At 41.7% G+C, this 17,500-nt stretch overlaps 2 protein-coding genes across 2 annotated transcripts in view; both read right to left on the bottom strand.

Annotated features, from left to right (window-relative positions):
* LOC137981178 (uncharacterized) overlaps positions 1-5,830 on the bottom strand; it is a 35,447-nt gene extending 29,617 nt beyond the window's left edge. The window contains exons 1-6 of the mRNA XM_068828514.1: positions 5,362-5,830; positions 3,174-3,271; positions 2,557-2,613; positions 2,117-2,197; positions 1,190-1,402; positions 650-811 (exon numbers count right to left, since the gene is read on the bottom strand). Of these exons, the coding sequence (XP_068684615.1) occupies positions 650-811; positions 1,190-1,402; positions 2,117-2,197; positions 2,557-2,613; positions 3,174-3,271; positions 5,362-5,815 (1,065 nt within the window). The 5' untranslated portion in view covers positions 5,816-5,830. The remainder of the gene's footprint in view (positions 1-649; positions 812-1,189; positions 1,403-2,116; positions 2,198-2,556; positions 2,614-3,173; positions 3,272-5,361) is intronic.
* A 2,409-nt stretch (positions 5,831-8,239) lies between these two features.
* On the bottom strand, positions 8,240-8,797 carry LOC137981177 (OTU domain-containing protein DDB_G0284757-like). Its single transcript, XM_068828513.1, has one exon. The coding sequence runs from the start codon at positions 8,795-8,797 to the stop codon at positions 8,240-8,242; it is 558 nt and encodes a 185-aa protein (XP_068684614.1).
* Positions 8,798-17,500: the final 8,703 nt, after the last annotated feature.

Below are 17,500 nucleotides of genomic sequence, written 5' to 3'. Positions count from 1 at the left end.
CAAAAGTGAACCGCACAATACATCTTTGATTTTGTCTCCCCTCGCATGCGCGCCGCCTTGTTATTCTGGCTTTCAGTAATCACCCTCTATTTTGTTCTTGTTGCAAGAACGCCAAGGCATTTGGTTAAAGCGTGGTTTGTCATGAGTTAAATTGTCAAGAGTAGGCTTTATCAAATCATAAGCCCCATTTGTTAAAAAATGTTAGTGATCCGACTCAACCGATCAGAGACAACCAAGTTGTGGAAGTCATCCAGATACATTACAGTGCAAGTTAATGAGGATCTGAACTAGTAATGCCTAAAGCATTCAGGTCGCCATGAAACACTACCGAGAGCTATCAATTACACAGATTACTCAAGGCGCAAAACAAAGAACCTCATTTCGTTTTTTTCTTGATGTGTTGGCATACTTAAGGATAGAAGATAAACGTTCCAATGGAACGAAGGTCGCAAAGCAATAGTCCGATTTCTGCTCCTGGGGCACTTGTATACAGATATCACCTTTTCTATAGATATTACTGTTCTAAGATTTAAAGTTTTTGGATAACGTTAGCCATATTTGTTAGCTAGGAGAGGTGTTTCTCAGAACGTTGTCCGCAATGTAACGAGCACTAAGTGAAGAAATGTTTTTCCTGGATGCTTTTAGATCAGCACTCCCAAAAGTGAACCGTACAATACATCGTTGAGTCTCCGGTATTTTGAGTACCTGTACAGTCGCAACGGTACGTTCTCTTTCCGCCAGTTTCGGTGCTGCTCAATAAGACAACTTTGGCATCATTTGTGGCACAGTTGGCTCCAATAATTTTCTTACCCTGCATAAAAATAAGTGAAGAAAGGAATGAAAGAGGGAGAATTTAAACTGAAAAAAGGAAATAAGTTAGTAAAAGAATGAAATCAAATCAAGATAAATGAAATGTATTGATGAAAAGCAAATTCAATGAAGGCCAGTTCTAGTCACATGAGCTTATGCCAGATCCAGAATATATTCTATTAGGACTGCTCGTCCGAAATACGCCCGAAAAGTTTCGGGATCTTTGAGAAACGACCATCAGGACATGTCTTGAACCCGGGATCCCCGGATCCCAAGAGAAGGCCCCTAACCACTGGGCCACACTGCCTCCTAAGTCTCATGTGAGGCTTATTTACGTTTAAGCTACTGGGTTGAAAAATATAATAAATTGGAAACCTACATTTTGTTCTGTTACTGAGACATCCGCAGCAGCATAGGAACCAACAGGGGGTGTCACAGAGCTCTTTTTCTCTTGATAATTGCACAGCGTGAGGTCACCTCCGGCCGGAGAAATACCAGGAGCACCCTGGGTACCATTGTAGCCGCGAGGGCCCTGGGTACCGTTAAATCCGGGGGGTCCTCTGGGACCTTGAGTAGCACTTATATTGAGCATCTAATAACAAATGAAATTCGCGTGAGGTCGATGTGAGATGGATTGCAAAACAGCGATTAAACGAAATAGTAATCCCACTACAAAAGTACAACTGGGTACGTAAGTTCAACATTTCCGTCTGAAAAAACGAAGTTAAGCCACTGTTTTTACGCACTCATTTTCCAAATAAGGTATGGTGGCCATTCAACCAATAAGGAGGGGAGAAAGGCGTTATTAGCCGAGGTTTCAACTGCTCTGTTATGTGACCCTCACAACCTGGGTGATTGAACTCAAATGAACTCAACTAGGAATTATGTGATCATTTGTTATTTTCAATTGAAAAAAAGTGTTGAAACAATAGCTAGGTTCCTGGATAAGATCTTGTGCTATGGGTCTGGTGCACTTTGCATTAAAGCTTTAGTAAGGAGCCCCAAAAAAGACGAGGCTTTAATTTAAAGAAGCCAAACCTGTCAATGAAGTAAACTTTAATTTTAGAGCAAATGTTCGACTCATGAAAATCACCGTTCCAATGCCTGTCACGTATCGAGCGCTACATAGACGCTATGTTCCTGTAACAATATTATCGTTTAATAAAGAGTTTCAGTCAAGGAAAATATGTATCAGAGGAAAAATGACCCAAAATGAAGCCATACTCGATAGGTAACTGAGTGGCATCAAAAAGTGCAACCCTAAGCATACTGCTTCCTACAATCAAATCGCCTTTCTCGCACTGACCTTCTGATCCAACCGCATTATTTCTTGCATCACATCTTGTGTGTTGGACTTGATTGATTGCCAGAGTGCTGACGTGTTACACTAAAACAAGAGATAGGGGGCTGAGTCTCGCAAACCACTGATCTATCTAGTCAGGTGCTATTAGCAAGAAAGGGTTCTTAGTGTGATTCTGCGGAAGCATTGCATGTCTGTTTCAGGCAACAGATATAAGGGAACCCATTGTATTAGATATAAATGGAGACGAGTAATGAAGAAGAACTTCAGAAATAGTGCGTGGGTACCTCATGACTCAATTACTGCATAAGCGTTTGGGAGCCAATTAAAGGCGAGTAACCGAGCAATCCATCCGCCAACCGACCAACTGATTACCAATTAATCACAAACCACACCTTCTTTCGGTAAGCAACGTGCTCGAAAAATCTGTATGAGGGCTCACTTACCTTGGCTTTCAGTTGTTCATATTTCTTTTTCATTTCTTCAATTTCCGTTATTATAATCTGTCATGTGAAAAAGAGAGTGCAAAGTCAAAATACAAAGGAACTTCGATTTGATGATACTGCCAAGACGATGTTCCCTAGCTGATACAATGGTAAGGAATTTGGTCTCTCAGTCGCTTGGTTAAATTCAAGTTCCACCGTAGACCTCTTCCAGTGACGACATCATCACCATCATTATTATAATTATTACCATAATTATCGTTATTCATGTACCTTCAATTGATAGGCCATTTTCGAATTTACATCAGCTTTTCTTTCATATGAAAGGGAGAACTTGTGACCACCACAAGAAAAAAATCGCATTTGGTCTCGCTTTGAAACCGAGGCAAAAGTCACTTCGAAAGTTGCCCGCTAATTTAGCATACTGAAGAATAGTTAAGAGGCGGCATGCGCATGACAAGAAAAAGAAGACGATCATTTAAATAATTAATATAAATTCTTGTATGGCAGTATGGAGCTAACATAGCAATCCATTAGAGGTGACTGATCACAGATCGATCAGGTGACCAACATTGTTTCGAAAATTGCTTACAGGCTGATGCAACTAACAATCATGCTACCTCTGTCGAATTCTTTTCAACTGAAGACGAAGACATGTTCTCCTTCGTAGGCTGCCTTGGTACAACACGCTTTCCACTTGAACTTGAAGGGGTTTGATCTATGTGTAAAAACAAACAAGCAAAAAAGGGTTCAATTCCCCATGAGGCGTACTGGAACCAGTAGATCCTTGTCGCAAAGTAATTGTTAAGGCAAGAATTACTGTGGGGTGAAATGCCCTGATGAAACTTAAATGTCAGCGCAAGGCAGTTGTTGCAATTTCCGAAGAGCATGCCGGTTGGGCAGTTAGTTTTATTTCCCACTGAAGCTGCAGCTTTTGACGCTTTTAGTATTCCTATATTCGACCAAGGACTGGCCCATTTCAAGTCTTGAAAGTCCTGAAAATTCGTTTTTGAAACTGCGATCCGCTTGTTTTGAAAAACTGGTCTTTTAACGTGTTTCAAGGAAATAAACAGCAAAATGATGGTGCACGAGGTTTGACGGCTTAAAAAATGACCTTCGATATTAAGACACATACGAAATTGTGGCACCCAGAAAGTTTTGGGATTTTCGAGAAATTGGCTTCTGGGGCCTTGGATGATTCAGTGAATCATCGAATTTGGCCGGATGGTAAATTAAATCCTTTACCTTCGAATACGTTTGCTAATTATGGGTTGGTGTCTCGGAGTAAACTAACAAACAAACGCCGAAAATCGGAGGCAATGTAAAAAAAACCTGTTTCGAGTTACAGTGGCTGGGGGCACACGTGGACAGAAAGCCTGTCCTGTCGTCCTGTTGAAGTTGAAACTGAAATTTCGCACTGGAAAAAGCAATTGTTTATATTTCAAGTTTATTTTTTAAAAATGTTGTATTAAGTCATAACCTTCCTAATACCCTTAATTGAAGACCAAAAAATATGGGTCGGTTGGAAGATGGTAAACAGAGGAAAAAGGGGAAGGCTTTATTAGCAGCGGTTAGTCCCTCAGTCAGGAGCACATGAGTACTTACGGGCTGCACTCATGGACTGCTGGCCCCTTTTCCAAAAAAGCTACCAGACTTTGTCAAATGTAATTGAAATTCTTATTATTTTTCGACTCTGTTGAGAAGTTCAACGTCGGTTTGCAGTAGGTGGCGAAAGACTTTTTCATCTCTCCAAAAAGCTACCAGACTTCGTCAAATTTAAAATTCTTATTGTTTTTCGAGCCTGTTGAAAAATGCAACTTCGGTTTGCAGTAGGTGGCGAAAGTCTTTTTCATCGCTCCAAAAAGCTACCAGTCTTTGTGAAATTTAAAATTCTTATTGTTTTTCGAGCCTTTTGAGAAGTTTAACGTCGGTTTGCATGAGGTGGCGAAAGACTTTTTCATCTCCCAAAAAAGCTACCAGACCTTGTCAAATTTAATTTCGAGCCTGTTGAAAAGTTCAATGCCGGTTTGCAGCTGGTGGTGATAGATGTTTGTCATCTCCCGTTTCAAGACCTGAACCAAATTAAGTGGCCTATTTTTGTTATGATAAACGTATTTCATATTCCTTTCGAAGTTTTAACGTATACGAACCCGTGATTTTTCTCATGGTTTTATTAATTTATAGGACTATCATCTTGCATTCATTCTGTATTCAATGACAGAGTGTAAAAGGTTGGTGCCATTACATATTAAGCTCACGTACTTCTTCCAGATGAAACACTAAATCACTGACTAAATAAACAGTTCTGACATTAAACTGAATCTACCATCCAAGAAACAAAAATTCAGATAGTGTAACGGACACGTTTTATATTTTAAAAGCTGAAAAATAACATCTACGTTAAATATTATGAAGCCGGTTTACCATCTCTGTAACACCTTGTGCACTGTAAAAGCCAGGTTTAGTCGTTATGCATGCGGAAATAATTTTGAAGCACTGAAATGAACCTCTGAATTATGAGTGAAGAAGTGCTTTCAAAAAGTTGTGTAATCAGCCAGTCATAGTGGGAAACTCGAGCTCGAACTACGATTCAACTTCGTCGATAGCGACACAAGATTGGTGCTCAGCTCGTTGGCTGCAGAAAGAAAGTAAAGTTTTGAGAATGACATAAACTTGCTTCTCATCTCGATGGCTGCACAAAGGAAGTTGATCTTGGAGAAATATTCTTTGCGTGGATTCTTTTGCAATAACAATAATTCGAATTTCCTCCTACGTAAGCTACTTAATACTTTTTGAGTGTCACCTTACCTTGCACGGCAGCACAGCCACAGTCTATCGACTGAGTGTTTCGCGCTGACACATTATACACGGCTAAAATCAAGGTTGTAACTGCAGTCAGGAATGAAACCAACACAACCCCAATTACAATGATCAGAATCCGTTGAACTGTCACCGTATCAGATCGACTGGAATAAATACTCTCTGTCGATAGTGCCATTCTATACTTCGAGCTGTGCTTAACCAAAGTGGTTTCTTTTGTTGGAGTGTTGTCATTCGCACCAACAAGCTCATAAATGCCTGTCTCGTTTGTCTCCTTGGATTCCATTTCACTGTAAAGATTTTCGTTGCTAGATGGTGCCCTCTTCATCATTAAGTAAGGAACTGTTTCGCTGTCTTTATTGACGGATTTGGACTCCTTCGCAATTGACACTTGATCTCCACAAGTGTTTCGAATAGCATCGAAGTGACACTGAGAGCCCATTGTGTTGTCACATCACATGATGTTATTTCAACCTCTAGCTCTTCTTTGACTTCTTGTCGTAAATGTTCGCTCGCAAAGTGATCTCTCCAAAATTACGCGGATCGCCCGTTCCGAAAACGCTCGACATCTTCTTAGTATGGCCCTACCGCGAACGGTTTTTTTTTCATTTGTAAGTGGTTTGAGCGTATTAGACACCACCGTCCATAATTTGTGCTTACTTTCAACGACGACATTTTCTGACAGGAGCCCATGACTAGGAGCCTCCCAATGCATTATATCCTTGAGTCAACCTTGCGCGTATCTTTCTATTTTTAGAACTAATCCTTCAGCAGGAAACTCACATCTACAACAATTTGCATACATTTTTTTTGCTATTTTTGTCGTTGTTCCACTATAACTTTATTCTGATTGGCCATTCTAAACAGTGTGTGCAGAGCCGGAGAACTCGTGGCGTTCTAAAAATAGAAAGATACGAGCAAATGTTGACTCATAGGGCTTGTATGGGAGAGGCAAGCTCCTATTCATGGGCTCCTGACTATGATCAAAAAGCAAATCTTTTTTTCTTTGGATTTCAAAACTATGTTAACTAAACACGAAGTGACCCAAATTTTAAGTCTTATTTAACTGGAATTTTTCTATTTAATGGTCCGCCATTTCCTACAATATTTGATATCATTGATCCAACAACCACTGTGTCCGCTGACTCTACTCAAGGAAATGAAGCAATCTTTAGTGTGAATGCTGGTAAGCAATGTCAGTTACTGCTATTATATACCATCAAATACAAGATATTAGTTTGTGGACTAATTCTACTATGAACAATATTTTGGTTATTGGAAATAATCTATACAGTGCTATAAGATGTTCTGTGCCAACAAATGACTATTTGCTGTTAAATGATGTTCCAGACATGGTTTCAATATTTGTTAAAGTGTATTCATTACAATATGGTGAGTCATTTACTGGAAGTTTGTTCATGACATCAAACATTGCTCCATATGTCTCTTAGAAATTCACTTCTAACTCTAACGGAATTACAATAATTGTTGTTTGTTAACTATTGGCATTAATACACTATATTGTAATGAATACACTTTATCAAATATTGAAACCATGTCTGGAACATCAGTTAACAGCAAATAGTCATTTGTTCGCACAGAACATCTTATAGAACTGTATAGATTATTTCCAATAACCAAAATATTGCTCAAAAGTAGAATTAGTCCACAAACTAATATCTTGTATTTGATGGTATATAATAGCAGTAAGTGACATTGCTACACTTTGCTTACCAGCATTCACACCAAAGATTGCTTCAATTCTTTGACTAGAGTCAGCGGACACAGTAGTTGTTGGATCAAATATCAAATATTGTAGGACCTGGATTTTCCTCCACATCATTTACTTGCCTTATAAGCAATGGGATGTATAAACATTGTAGCACATCATTTGTGTAAACCAAAACATCACCTCATTACACGACTTCTAATGTCCAACAACTTGTTTTAATGTTGGCAAGTAAAACACATTTAAGTAAAACATCATAAGCATTGTAATCCAAAACTGCCCTCGCACACGTGAAAATGCATCCGTGGCTTTCACAAAATTGTTGTGACAGCCGATGTACGGGTCCGCAAATGATCCCAGGACCGCAAATGATCCCAGAACCGCAAATGATCCCCAAACTGTACCGCAAATGATACCAGGACCGCAAATGATCCCCAAACTGTACCGCAAATGATCCCGGAACGCAAATGATACCCGTTTTGGACCGCAAATGATCCCGAAAAAAAAGTGAGGAATGGCATGGAGGGTGGAATGGTCTGGATTGAGAATTAATGAGAAGAGCGCTTATTTTTATTAAAATCACTTTAAATCATGCATGGCTAGCAACAGGTTTCTGCCTCATTATAGTTTAAATTTGCCACATTTGATTATCGGATACAATCATCAAAAACTAACTTGGACGCAATTCAAAACCGATTGTGACCAGGGGCCTGTTTCTCGACAAGTCCCGATGACTTTTAGCATGTTTTTTCGAGATAACTAAAAGCGGATTGTGAAACACTTAAACCCTCTCCCTTCTTGAGATAAAGAGGGAATTGTGACATGTGAAAAGTTTAGGGACTTTCGAGAAACGGCCCACTGATCTCTTTGACGAGGCGAAAAGGATGCCACCCGGGCCCGGCTTGCAACAATCGTAACATTAATAACTAGAACGCAATGTTTTAGCCTATAAGCTTTGGTTCAACATGCAATACTGCAGTTTTGTTTTTTCCCATGTCCTTGACTAAAAGTCGTCCATTAAACAACTATTACAGAAAACGCTCTCATTTGCGTAGACCTGCAATGCTCCACCGCTCTTAAGTACATCTTGTGTGTAGCACTCGAATTGCCTTCCACATCTGGGACAAATCTCTTCTGTTATTTTTCCTTCGCAGTATTTTTGCTTTGATTCCTAAGCAATGGCTTCTGAGCAGCTATTGGTTCAAGGCTATGGTAATGCAGCTCTGCTTCATGGCCAAGTAAGGCCATATCTCTGGTGGCTTCGTTTTCATAACCAGCTCCGGGGTGGATAATATTCAATCCCGTTTCTCCTAAGCTTGATACTACCGCCACCGGGATTTCAAACATGTTAATTAGGCCCCATAAAGCAATCCAGTCACCCCATTCACCGTCCATAGCCATCCTTCTCAGATAGGTATCCCATGCTCTGTGTTTGATAAATTCTCTGAAATGAGTCCCGTCCGGGGTTGTTGGATTACTACGGAGGTAATTTACCAAGTCACATCGCACTTTTGTGGCACTCTGCGAGACTCTTCCGCGGCGTATTAGCTGGTCATTCATTGCATGGAATAGACAGTTTCCATCTTTGGGGGCTGGAGGATGGCGATGTGTTAATCCTGCCTTTCTTAATTCCATGTCCAACCGACTCTTTGGTGATTTACCTTTGTCTGAAGCTTGCTTAAGCCTAGTTTTCATATGTCGGGAAAATCCCAGACGATTAGGGATTTCGCAGTTTCCCGACCGTCCCAGATTTTGCCGACATATCGGAAAATCGTCAGATGCTTGTCCTAGATTCCTCCGATAGTGACTTTGGCGAAAAATGGAAAGTGCTCAGAATCCCCAGCTAGCCATTGCTCAGGAATTAAAGCAAAAACACTGCGACGGAAAAATAACAGAAGAGATTTGTCCCAGATGTGGAAGGCAATTCGAGTGCTACACACAAGGTGTACTTAAGAGCGGTGGAGCATTGCAGGTCTACGCAAATGATAGCGTTTTCTGTCATAGTTGTTTAATGGACGACTTTTAGTCAAGGACATGGGAAAAAACAAAACTGCAGTATTGCATGTTGAACCAAAGCTTATAGGCTAAAACATTGCGTTCTAGTTATTAATGTTACGATTGTTGCTAGCCGGGCCCGGGGTGGCATCCTTTTCGCCTCGTCGAAGAGATCAGTGGGCCGTTTCTCGAAAGTCCCTAAACTTTTCACATGTCACAATTCCCTCTTTATCTCAAGAAGGGAGAGGGTTTAAGTGTTTCACAATCCGCTTTTAGTTATCTCGAAAAAACATGCTAAAAGTCATCGGGACTTGTCGAGAAACAGGCCCCTGGTCACAATCGGTTTTGAATTGCGTCCAAGTTAGTTTTTGATGATTGTATCCGGTAATCAAATGTGGCAAATTTAAACTATAATGAGGCAGAAACCTGTTGCTAGCCATGCATGATTTAAAGTGATTTTAATAAAAATAAGCGCTCTTCTCATTAATTCTCAATCCAGACCATTCCACCCTCCATGCCATTCCTCACTTTTTTTTTCGGGATCGTTTGCGGTCCAAAACGGGGATCATTTGCGTTCCGGGATCATTTGCGGTACAGTTTGGGGATCATTTGCGGTACAGTTTGGGGATCATTTGCGGTTCTGGGATCATTTGCGGTCCTGGGATCATTTGCGGACCCGTACAGCCGATCCTTGACCGGTATTGTTCGATTGTTGTTCTCATGCTGGCGGCAGACAATAGTAAGAGTACGAAATACTATTCTTTGAGAGTGCAAGACTCTTACTCAATGCAAGCATTTTTTAGAGTACAATAACTCTTTCAGTTTTAGGTGTAACCCACACCGATAGTTCAAGCCGATAAATACTGGCTTGTGAGAGCTTGTGAGATACCCGTGGGATACTTCTGAGATATGTGGTGCAACCTGCACCGGATTTCAAGCCAATGAATGTGGGATTGCGAAAGCGTCTTAGCTTCAGTGCAGTCTGCATTACACAGAAGCCGAGTCTAGATATGTTGGCTTGCGTGAGTAAACAACTCCCGTATCGATATCGCACCCCACAATCAAGATCTGTCTGACTTAGGGGTCTGTATGCATGAGCATAAGACCCCAAAAATTCAATGTTCCTTATAAAACTTCGAGAATATGAAAATAAAAACTTAAATTTGAAATGTGGATGTCAAATTCCGAAGTTGAATTTTGGCGGAAAATTAAAAGAAAAAAAAATTAGAACCCAATGAACTTTTTCTGCCTTCAAAGACTCGATTTCCGGAACTTTGCAACGTTTCGATTATGGCCATAGTGGGCACGAGAAATCAGGTTGACAGCAATTGAAAACTTGTTTCAACTACTTTCTGTTGCTAAACCAATCAGAGTACTCGTTAGAACTGACAAGTTCCCGGAACCAATCGAATTGCTAGGGTCAACATCTAACTCTGGGAATATAAAACGGAATCCCAGTGGACCGGCCTTTTCAAAGAACTCAGCGGCCTGCACCAGAGGTTTTTCCTCGCCTATTCCGTCGCTCTGAGAGAGAAAAACCTTTGGCAGCCAGGGCAGGGTAAGTTTTCTCTTCCGGCCACATAAACGTCTACAAGTGTTTTTCAGGCGCTGTCTCTTGTACTTTTTTCGGGAAATTTTGCAACGCTGAGCAATTTCTCCCAGAGTAAGATCAGTACGGTGGCCTTGAGAACTGTGACACTAATCTTGCCTTTGTTTCTTTGGTATTCTTTTTCTCGATGGCATTTTTTCTTCATTTCGAGAGTTATACCCTTATTCTTTATCGTACTGTCAAAGTTTCACTTAAGGTGAGCCTTTTATGCGCTCGGTACCCCTTAAAATATCTACCATGTAATATCTCAACATAGCAACATAACAACGCGCGTGACTTCGTCAGAGGCCAGTGATTTCGAGTGATAAATGTGTTTTCATACATCCTCTCAATTGAGCAAATCCTTGAATTCGTGACGTCGATACCCTTTATACAGTACATCGAGGAGAATATGACGTTGTCGAGATTCTAGTTATGCAGATTATAGCTTTCTTCCTTTTTTTAACCTCGTTGTAAGCGTTCGTTGCAAGATTAGTCAGGCGTCTCCAGCCCGCGGTCGGTAGGGACTGGAAATTGCTTCAAAACATTTATGGGATGGAGAGTTTTTGAGAGCACATGGCGAGCGAGTTGTTGACCTGTAAAGCTAGAGTTGCGGCCGATTAAACTTGGTGTGTTTATCAGTGTGCTTGAACCAATCCGTGAGTTTATTGTCACATAAGCATTTCCGACAAAGTGATGACCCTGCTAGGACTTAATCATGCCAAGAACCATGGAAGAGGAAGAAAAAACAATCGGCAACAAACTAAAGGTGTTAAAACTGACGCACGAAGGATCAGACAAAATCGCTGAAACTATCGCAAGCTTCTCGACAGCAAAGTGGAGGAGTGTCGTGAGATAAAGGCTAGATAGAGTACAGGAACTGAAACTTGAACGAGGTGACGAGGAGGACGACATTCGAGCGTGGAGCACAGGGATTGAAAAGGGCTTGGAGTGCGGTCGAAGGGCTAGAAGAGTTGGAGCGAAGTTTGAGGGAACGAGAAACAAGAGAAATTCAAGAGGAGGAAGAAAGGTCGAGATGGGAGATAAATAGAAGTTTGAGGCGAAAGCTGACGAGAAGGATAGCCATGCTGCAGGTAAAACGAAAGGTGAATTACCGGAATTTGTGATTACCAAATTTCAGGGAACGTATCTAGACTACCAAAGGTTTTGGGGGCAGCTTGAAGCGGAGATGGACAAATCACACATTGGCACAGTTGCCAAATACTCATATTTGAAAGAATTACTTGTACTAAGGGTCAGAGCCTCCATAGATAGGTTACCATTTACCAGCGAGGGTTATGTAACAGCGAAAACAAACTGTAGACCAAATATGGGAGACCAAGTCATGTGGCTAATGCACATGTGCGGACATAATGGGCTGTTAGTCATCTCAGGAAACAAACATTGAGACACCAGAGAGCATGGGGAAGGAGGAGAAAATTTAAAGGGTATGTTAGACCTACTCTAGACAAATTACCAGGCATCAGAGCTGACCCTGTGAGGCTAGATGACGATTGGCAGGAATGGGGGTTTCCACAGTTAGTAGAGGCTTTGAAAAGTGGTGTGAGAGAAACCCAGTGCCCCTGGATAGCCACAGGGGTGGGACCTCTGGGAGGCATGGCAGAGGTTGCGATTGGGCATTCCAAGCTAAACAAGAGGATTGGAAACCCAAACCTTGTGTTTACTCTAAATCAGTGGAACATAGATCTGTTGATAGTGAAACAATCAAAGGGGTAGGAGATAGAAGAAGGTATTTGAGTACCAGCAAGACATGCTACAACTGTACCGGAACAAAACATCGAGCTGCCGAGTGTCTGTCGAAGCGGACCAATTTCCAGAAGTGTAATGGCAAACATCACACTTCAAATTGTGATAAGAACTCTAGCCAGTTATGTTGGCAACATGGCAGGGCTTAGTGATGTATCCAGTAGTAGTCGAAGAAGTAGAGAGAATTAGTTGTAGTGCACTATTGGACACTGGTGCAGGCGGTTCATACGCATCGGCTACATTGAGTGAACGACTGAACAGGCAACCTGAACACTAGCAGTATAAGAGAATCGAGGTGATGACGACAACAAGCCAGAAAGGACAAATGTATAAGGAGCAAATCTCTAACATCAAGGGAAATTTCAGCCTTCCCAATACCCTGAATAAAGTTGACAAAGGTGTCCTTCTGACAGTTCCCAACCCGCGATACACAGAAATGATCTCACGGCGCCAATATCTACAAGGTGTAATGATGGACAATGAAACTGCCAGTTCATATGATCCTGGGTGCTGGTGAATATGTAAAGCTGACGACAAGCTCATTGCCAAGAGGTGGCAAGCCAGGCGAACCAATAGCAGAGCTCACATACTTTGGTTGGACTATTATGTCACCAGGTGGGGAGACCAACCTGAGTAGCGTGTACCTCACCAAAAGTTCTTCGACAGACTATGAGCAATTGTGTAGCCTTGATGTCTTGGGTTAAGAAGATAAACCAGCAGGTAATCAGCAGGCAGTATACAGTGAATTCTAAGAGCAGCTTGTACGTCGTCCAGAGTGTTGGTACGAGACTGGCCTTTTGTGTAAAGCTGGACACATACCCTTGCTTAACAACCGTAATGGAAGTCTCCGCCGACAAGAAAACCTTGTGAAGAAACTGGAGAAGCAACCTGGCCACCTCGATGAGTACGACCGGATAATCCAAGACCAGCTTGAACAAGAGCCAGATTGTGGAAAGAGTGAGCCACAGGGAGAAAGAGAATCCTACCTACCTCACAAGGCAGTGATAAGGGAAGAAACAGAGAGCACAAAGATGCGAATAGTATTCGACGCACCAGCTAACGCAAGTCCAACAAGTCCATCATTGAATGATTGTCTGGAGACAGGGCCCCTACTTCAAAACCTACTCTGGAGTGTTCTACTCCGGAACCGTTTTAAACCAGTTCTTGCAGGTGCGGATTCGGGAAGCAGACCACGATGCTCTACGGTTTAATTGGATAAAGGATAAGGACCCCTCAGACGTTTGAGGTTTTGAGATTCACTCGGGCTTTGTTTGACTTAATACAATCACCGTTTCTTCTCGGAGGAACTCTAAAGCAACACCTAGAGAGCTTGAAGGCTAATTTTCCTGTGGAGGATGAGGAGATTATGAAGAGTCTGTACGTTGATGACATCATTAGTGGAACGGATACTTTTGATCAGGGGTGTTTCAGTCGCAGTGCTCGGTGAAGCAGGGTTCAAGCTGCATAAATGGCACTCGAATTTGCCAGAACTGGGTACTGAGAAATGAAGGTGAAACATTTGCCAAGGAACAGTTGGGCGTAAAACCCAATGAAGCTAAGCTTTTGGGGCTTCCTTAGAACAAGGAGGAAGATACCCTATCCGTGAACTTTACCAGAGATTCTGCAGAAACTAGTAAGAGAGAAGTATTGAAGAGTTTAGAATCAGTATTTGATATTTTAGGAGTAGCCGGCCCCACAACATTAATAGGAAAATAATCTATAGAGAGGCATGTGAACAACACCTCCCGTGGGACGCAGAGCTACCAGAGAAACTGAAGAAACAGTGGGGAAAGTTCAAGAAAAGCTCGCCCGATGAAATCAGAATTCCCCGCAGTCTAGCTACAGCCAAAGAACCAGTCCAAACTATTGATTTGCACGTGTTTGGTTATACTAGCGGGACGGGAACAGTGGTGGCTGTATACGCAGTAGTTAGGGTCTAGTCGCAGCAAAAGCTCGTTTAGCAAGGAAAGGGCCAACCATCCCAATTCCCAAGGCGGGAACTTGTGGCAGCTCACATGGGGGCCAATCTTGTTGATAACGTGAGAAATGCGTTGGAGGGTTGTGCAGTGAGGTCGGTGAAGAACTCTGGCTGAAGGGACCAGACCTGCTTTCCAAACCAGAAATTTGGCCGGCACCTGTGCAAACTGAGCCGAATAAGGAAACAGAAGGAGAAGCAAAGTTAGTCAAGGAAGTATTTTCAGTAGCTGTGGAACAAGAGGACAACCTAGAACAGATCCGGCAGAAACATGGATTCTGTCAAACCATTCGTATCACATCATAGGTAGCAGGGTTCATTCACAACTGCAAGTCCAGCAAGGCAAACCGCCTGTCGCGACCATTAACCACCAGTAAAACAGATTAGCAAGTTAAGGATTGGGTGATGAGAGTAGAAAACAGCAAGCCAAACACAGATCAGTTCTAAGAAGATCAGCTGAAACTTAACCTGCAGAAAAAATGGGTCTGTATGCGTGCCGAGGCAGAATTCAGGGTTGATACCCCATCAATCTACCTGCCGACGCCCTTTTGACAGAGAAAATGGTCCATGATGCACAAGTTCTGAGCCTTCACGGGGGAGTAGGTCTTAACATGAAATTAATCCGCTTAAAGTACTGGGTGCCACGTCTGAGGCGGTTCACGAAGAAAGTTACCAGAACTTGCTACACGGAAATAGAGAAAGGGAGTTTCGCCCCATAAGGAATGCAGCCATTGTAGCAGCTAATAATATCCGTCGTCTTGCATGTGAGGAAGCAGCTGAAAACTGAACATTGAACGCTGTTCACTGAACATAGCACTGTTTGAGTATTTGATCTAAGTTCTTAGATCAAATAGGGGAGTGTGTCGAGACGCAGATTATAGCTTTCTTGCATTCTTTGTGAGGGAAAGCCCACACGAAGTTGGCAGTAGAGGTATTTGTTTGTCGGTATGTGAGAATGGTCACGTGATTTCTAAGAGTTTGCAGAGGCATGGGTACTAGCGCTTGGAAAAGAAGTGGCGACCATCTTGTTGCCATCTGTTTACGGTCACTTGTGTCCACGATTTGCAGCTTTCGACAAACGTTTGTTTTGTTTTTTGCTTTGAGACACCGAGGTACGTTTTCTTTCATTTTTGGGTGTAGCCTATGATCTGAATCACTTAGGATCTCATTGAAAAGCGTGGCACAAATATTACTGTGGTGGACGCTAAGCGGCGCTATCTCCGTGTGAGTAAGAGCTTTATCGTAACTGAGGCTAGGGCACATGATTTTTAAAGCCCTCATCTGGACTCGCTCTAGTTCATTAACTAAATACTTTGGGAGTGAATAATCATACACAGGGATCGCATAATCTAAAACTGATCTTACACACGTGATGTAAAATAACCCTAAGTCATTGCAGGGAATCTTGGCCCTTTTTAGCTGAACTGAAAAGTATAGCCTTTTGGCTGCCTTTTTGATAACATCATTTACATGAGTGTTCCATGATAGATCACTTGTGATTCTTATTCCTAGTAACTTTGCACTATCAACGAGCTCTAGCTCTTTGCCATGAACCCTAATTGGCTCAAATATTGCCTTATTTCTAGAAAAAGAGATTCGGAGCTTTTTGCATTTCTCATTATTGAGTTGGACTCTGTTACCCTGTCATATTCAATATTGTTATATGAAAGGCTCATGTGTTTCTGATTATATACAATAAGCTTACTAAATGGTGGACAAAATTTACTGTGACTCCTACTACTACAGTCTGAGTCACTATATTTAGTTTACCTAAATGACATAGGAATACCTCTTATCCTCGTTAAGTTAATTTGTTAAACAAAGTAGCAAATACTATTATCTTCATTTGTTTGTTTGTATTGTCTATGTAGGTTTCATTATTAGTTTTTAAATAAAGTTGATTTATCCTATGAAATGAATAATAATGTTTGACAGGTTAGTTAATGACTGTACCAACCCTCCAACACTTTGTCGTGGTCAAGATACAGTAAATGCCTATACATATGATAAGATGTCAAGGCTTAAAGTGTGGGCATCGCTGATGGCCAGGTGCAAAGCCCCAAAGCTAACTATCAAACTTAATAGAAACTAACTGAGAGAGAGAGAGCAGTCTCGCTGTTTTAGCATGACCCACTGACCGACTTATTCAACAAAAGATAAAATGTGAAGGGGAAGCCATTTGTAATAACATTGCAGCTCTTGGTCAAGTCTATGGATTGTTAGCCACTCTTGGGCAGTTGAGTGCAGCTTTTGGGATAAAGTGGCTAGGATATATATTCCGACTCGGAATTATTTTTATCCGATTCAGAGTAACTTTTTCAGCGAATTCTATTTTGAAACACTGGGTTCACGATCAGAATTGTATATTTAAACCATTTAAAATTTGTGAATTTTGTAATGAAGTTATGTTGATGGAAAGCCTAGACAGATTTTCCTGGAAACAACCCAGTCTTAGAAGGGTTCACAGTGTAAGTAAAAACATTTTGATGGATAGGAGAAGAGTACAATGTACAAAGTAGGGGAGGAGTATCAGGGAAAGGCGGAGGGGATGCAATGCAAGTGTGGTTAACCTTTGGGGGAAGCAGCCAAGTCTACACATGTACGCATTGCGTACCTATTTTTTTGAAACTCGTTGTAAGCGTTCGTTGTAAGATTAGTCAGGCGTCTCCAGCCCGCGCTCGTTAGGGACTGGGAATCGCTTCAAAATATAATGGGATGGAGAGTTTTTGAGAGCACATGGCGAGCGAGTTGTTGACCTGTAGAGCGAGAGTTGCGGCCGATTAAAACAGGGGTTTTTATCAAAGTGCTTGAATCAATCCGTGAGTTTATTGTCAGGAAAAACATTTCCGACAACTTCAGAGACTTACCAGTTTTAAAATGCAATGCCTTTGTACTCGACTAAATCAATATGCAGCACGGGAGTTTTGGGCTTTCAGATTTTCAAACTCGTGTTGTGAATACGTAATAAACTGGGTGAGTCAATAAGGTCACTTTTCCCAAGGTCCAACCCCCCTGAGGTCCAGACCGTGAAATCCAAACTCACACTTAAAGTGAACAGCCATTGGATAAAAAT

Source organism: Montipora foliosa, chromosome 12 (genome assembly GCF_036669935.1).
Source record: "Montipora foliosa isolate CH-2021 chromosome 12, ASM3666993v2, whole genome shotgun sequence".
In the NCBI taxonomy this organism is placed as follows: Eukaryota; Metazoa; Cnidaria; class Anthozoa; order Scleractinia; family Acroporidae; genus Montipora; species Montipora foliosa.
The sequence above is the reverse complement of the archived record's forward strand: the minus strand, read 5'-3'. Positions and strand labels throughout refer to the sequence as shown.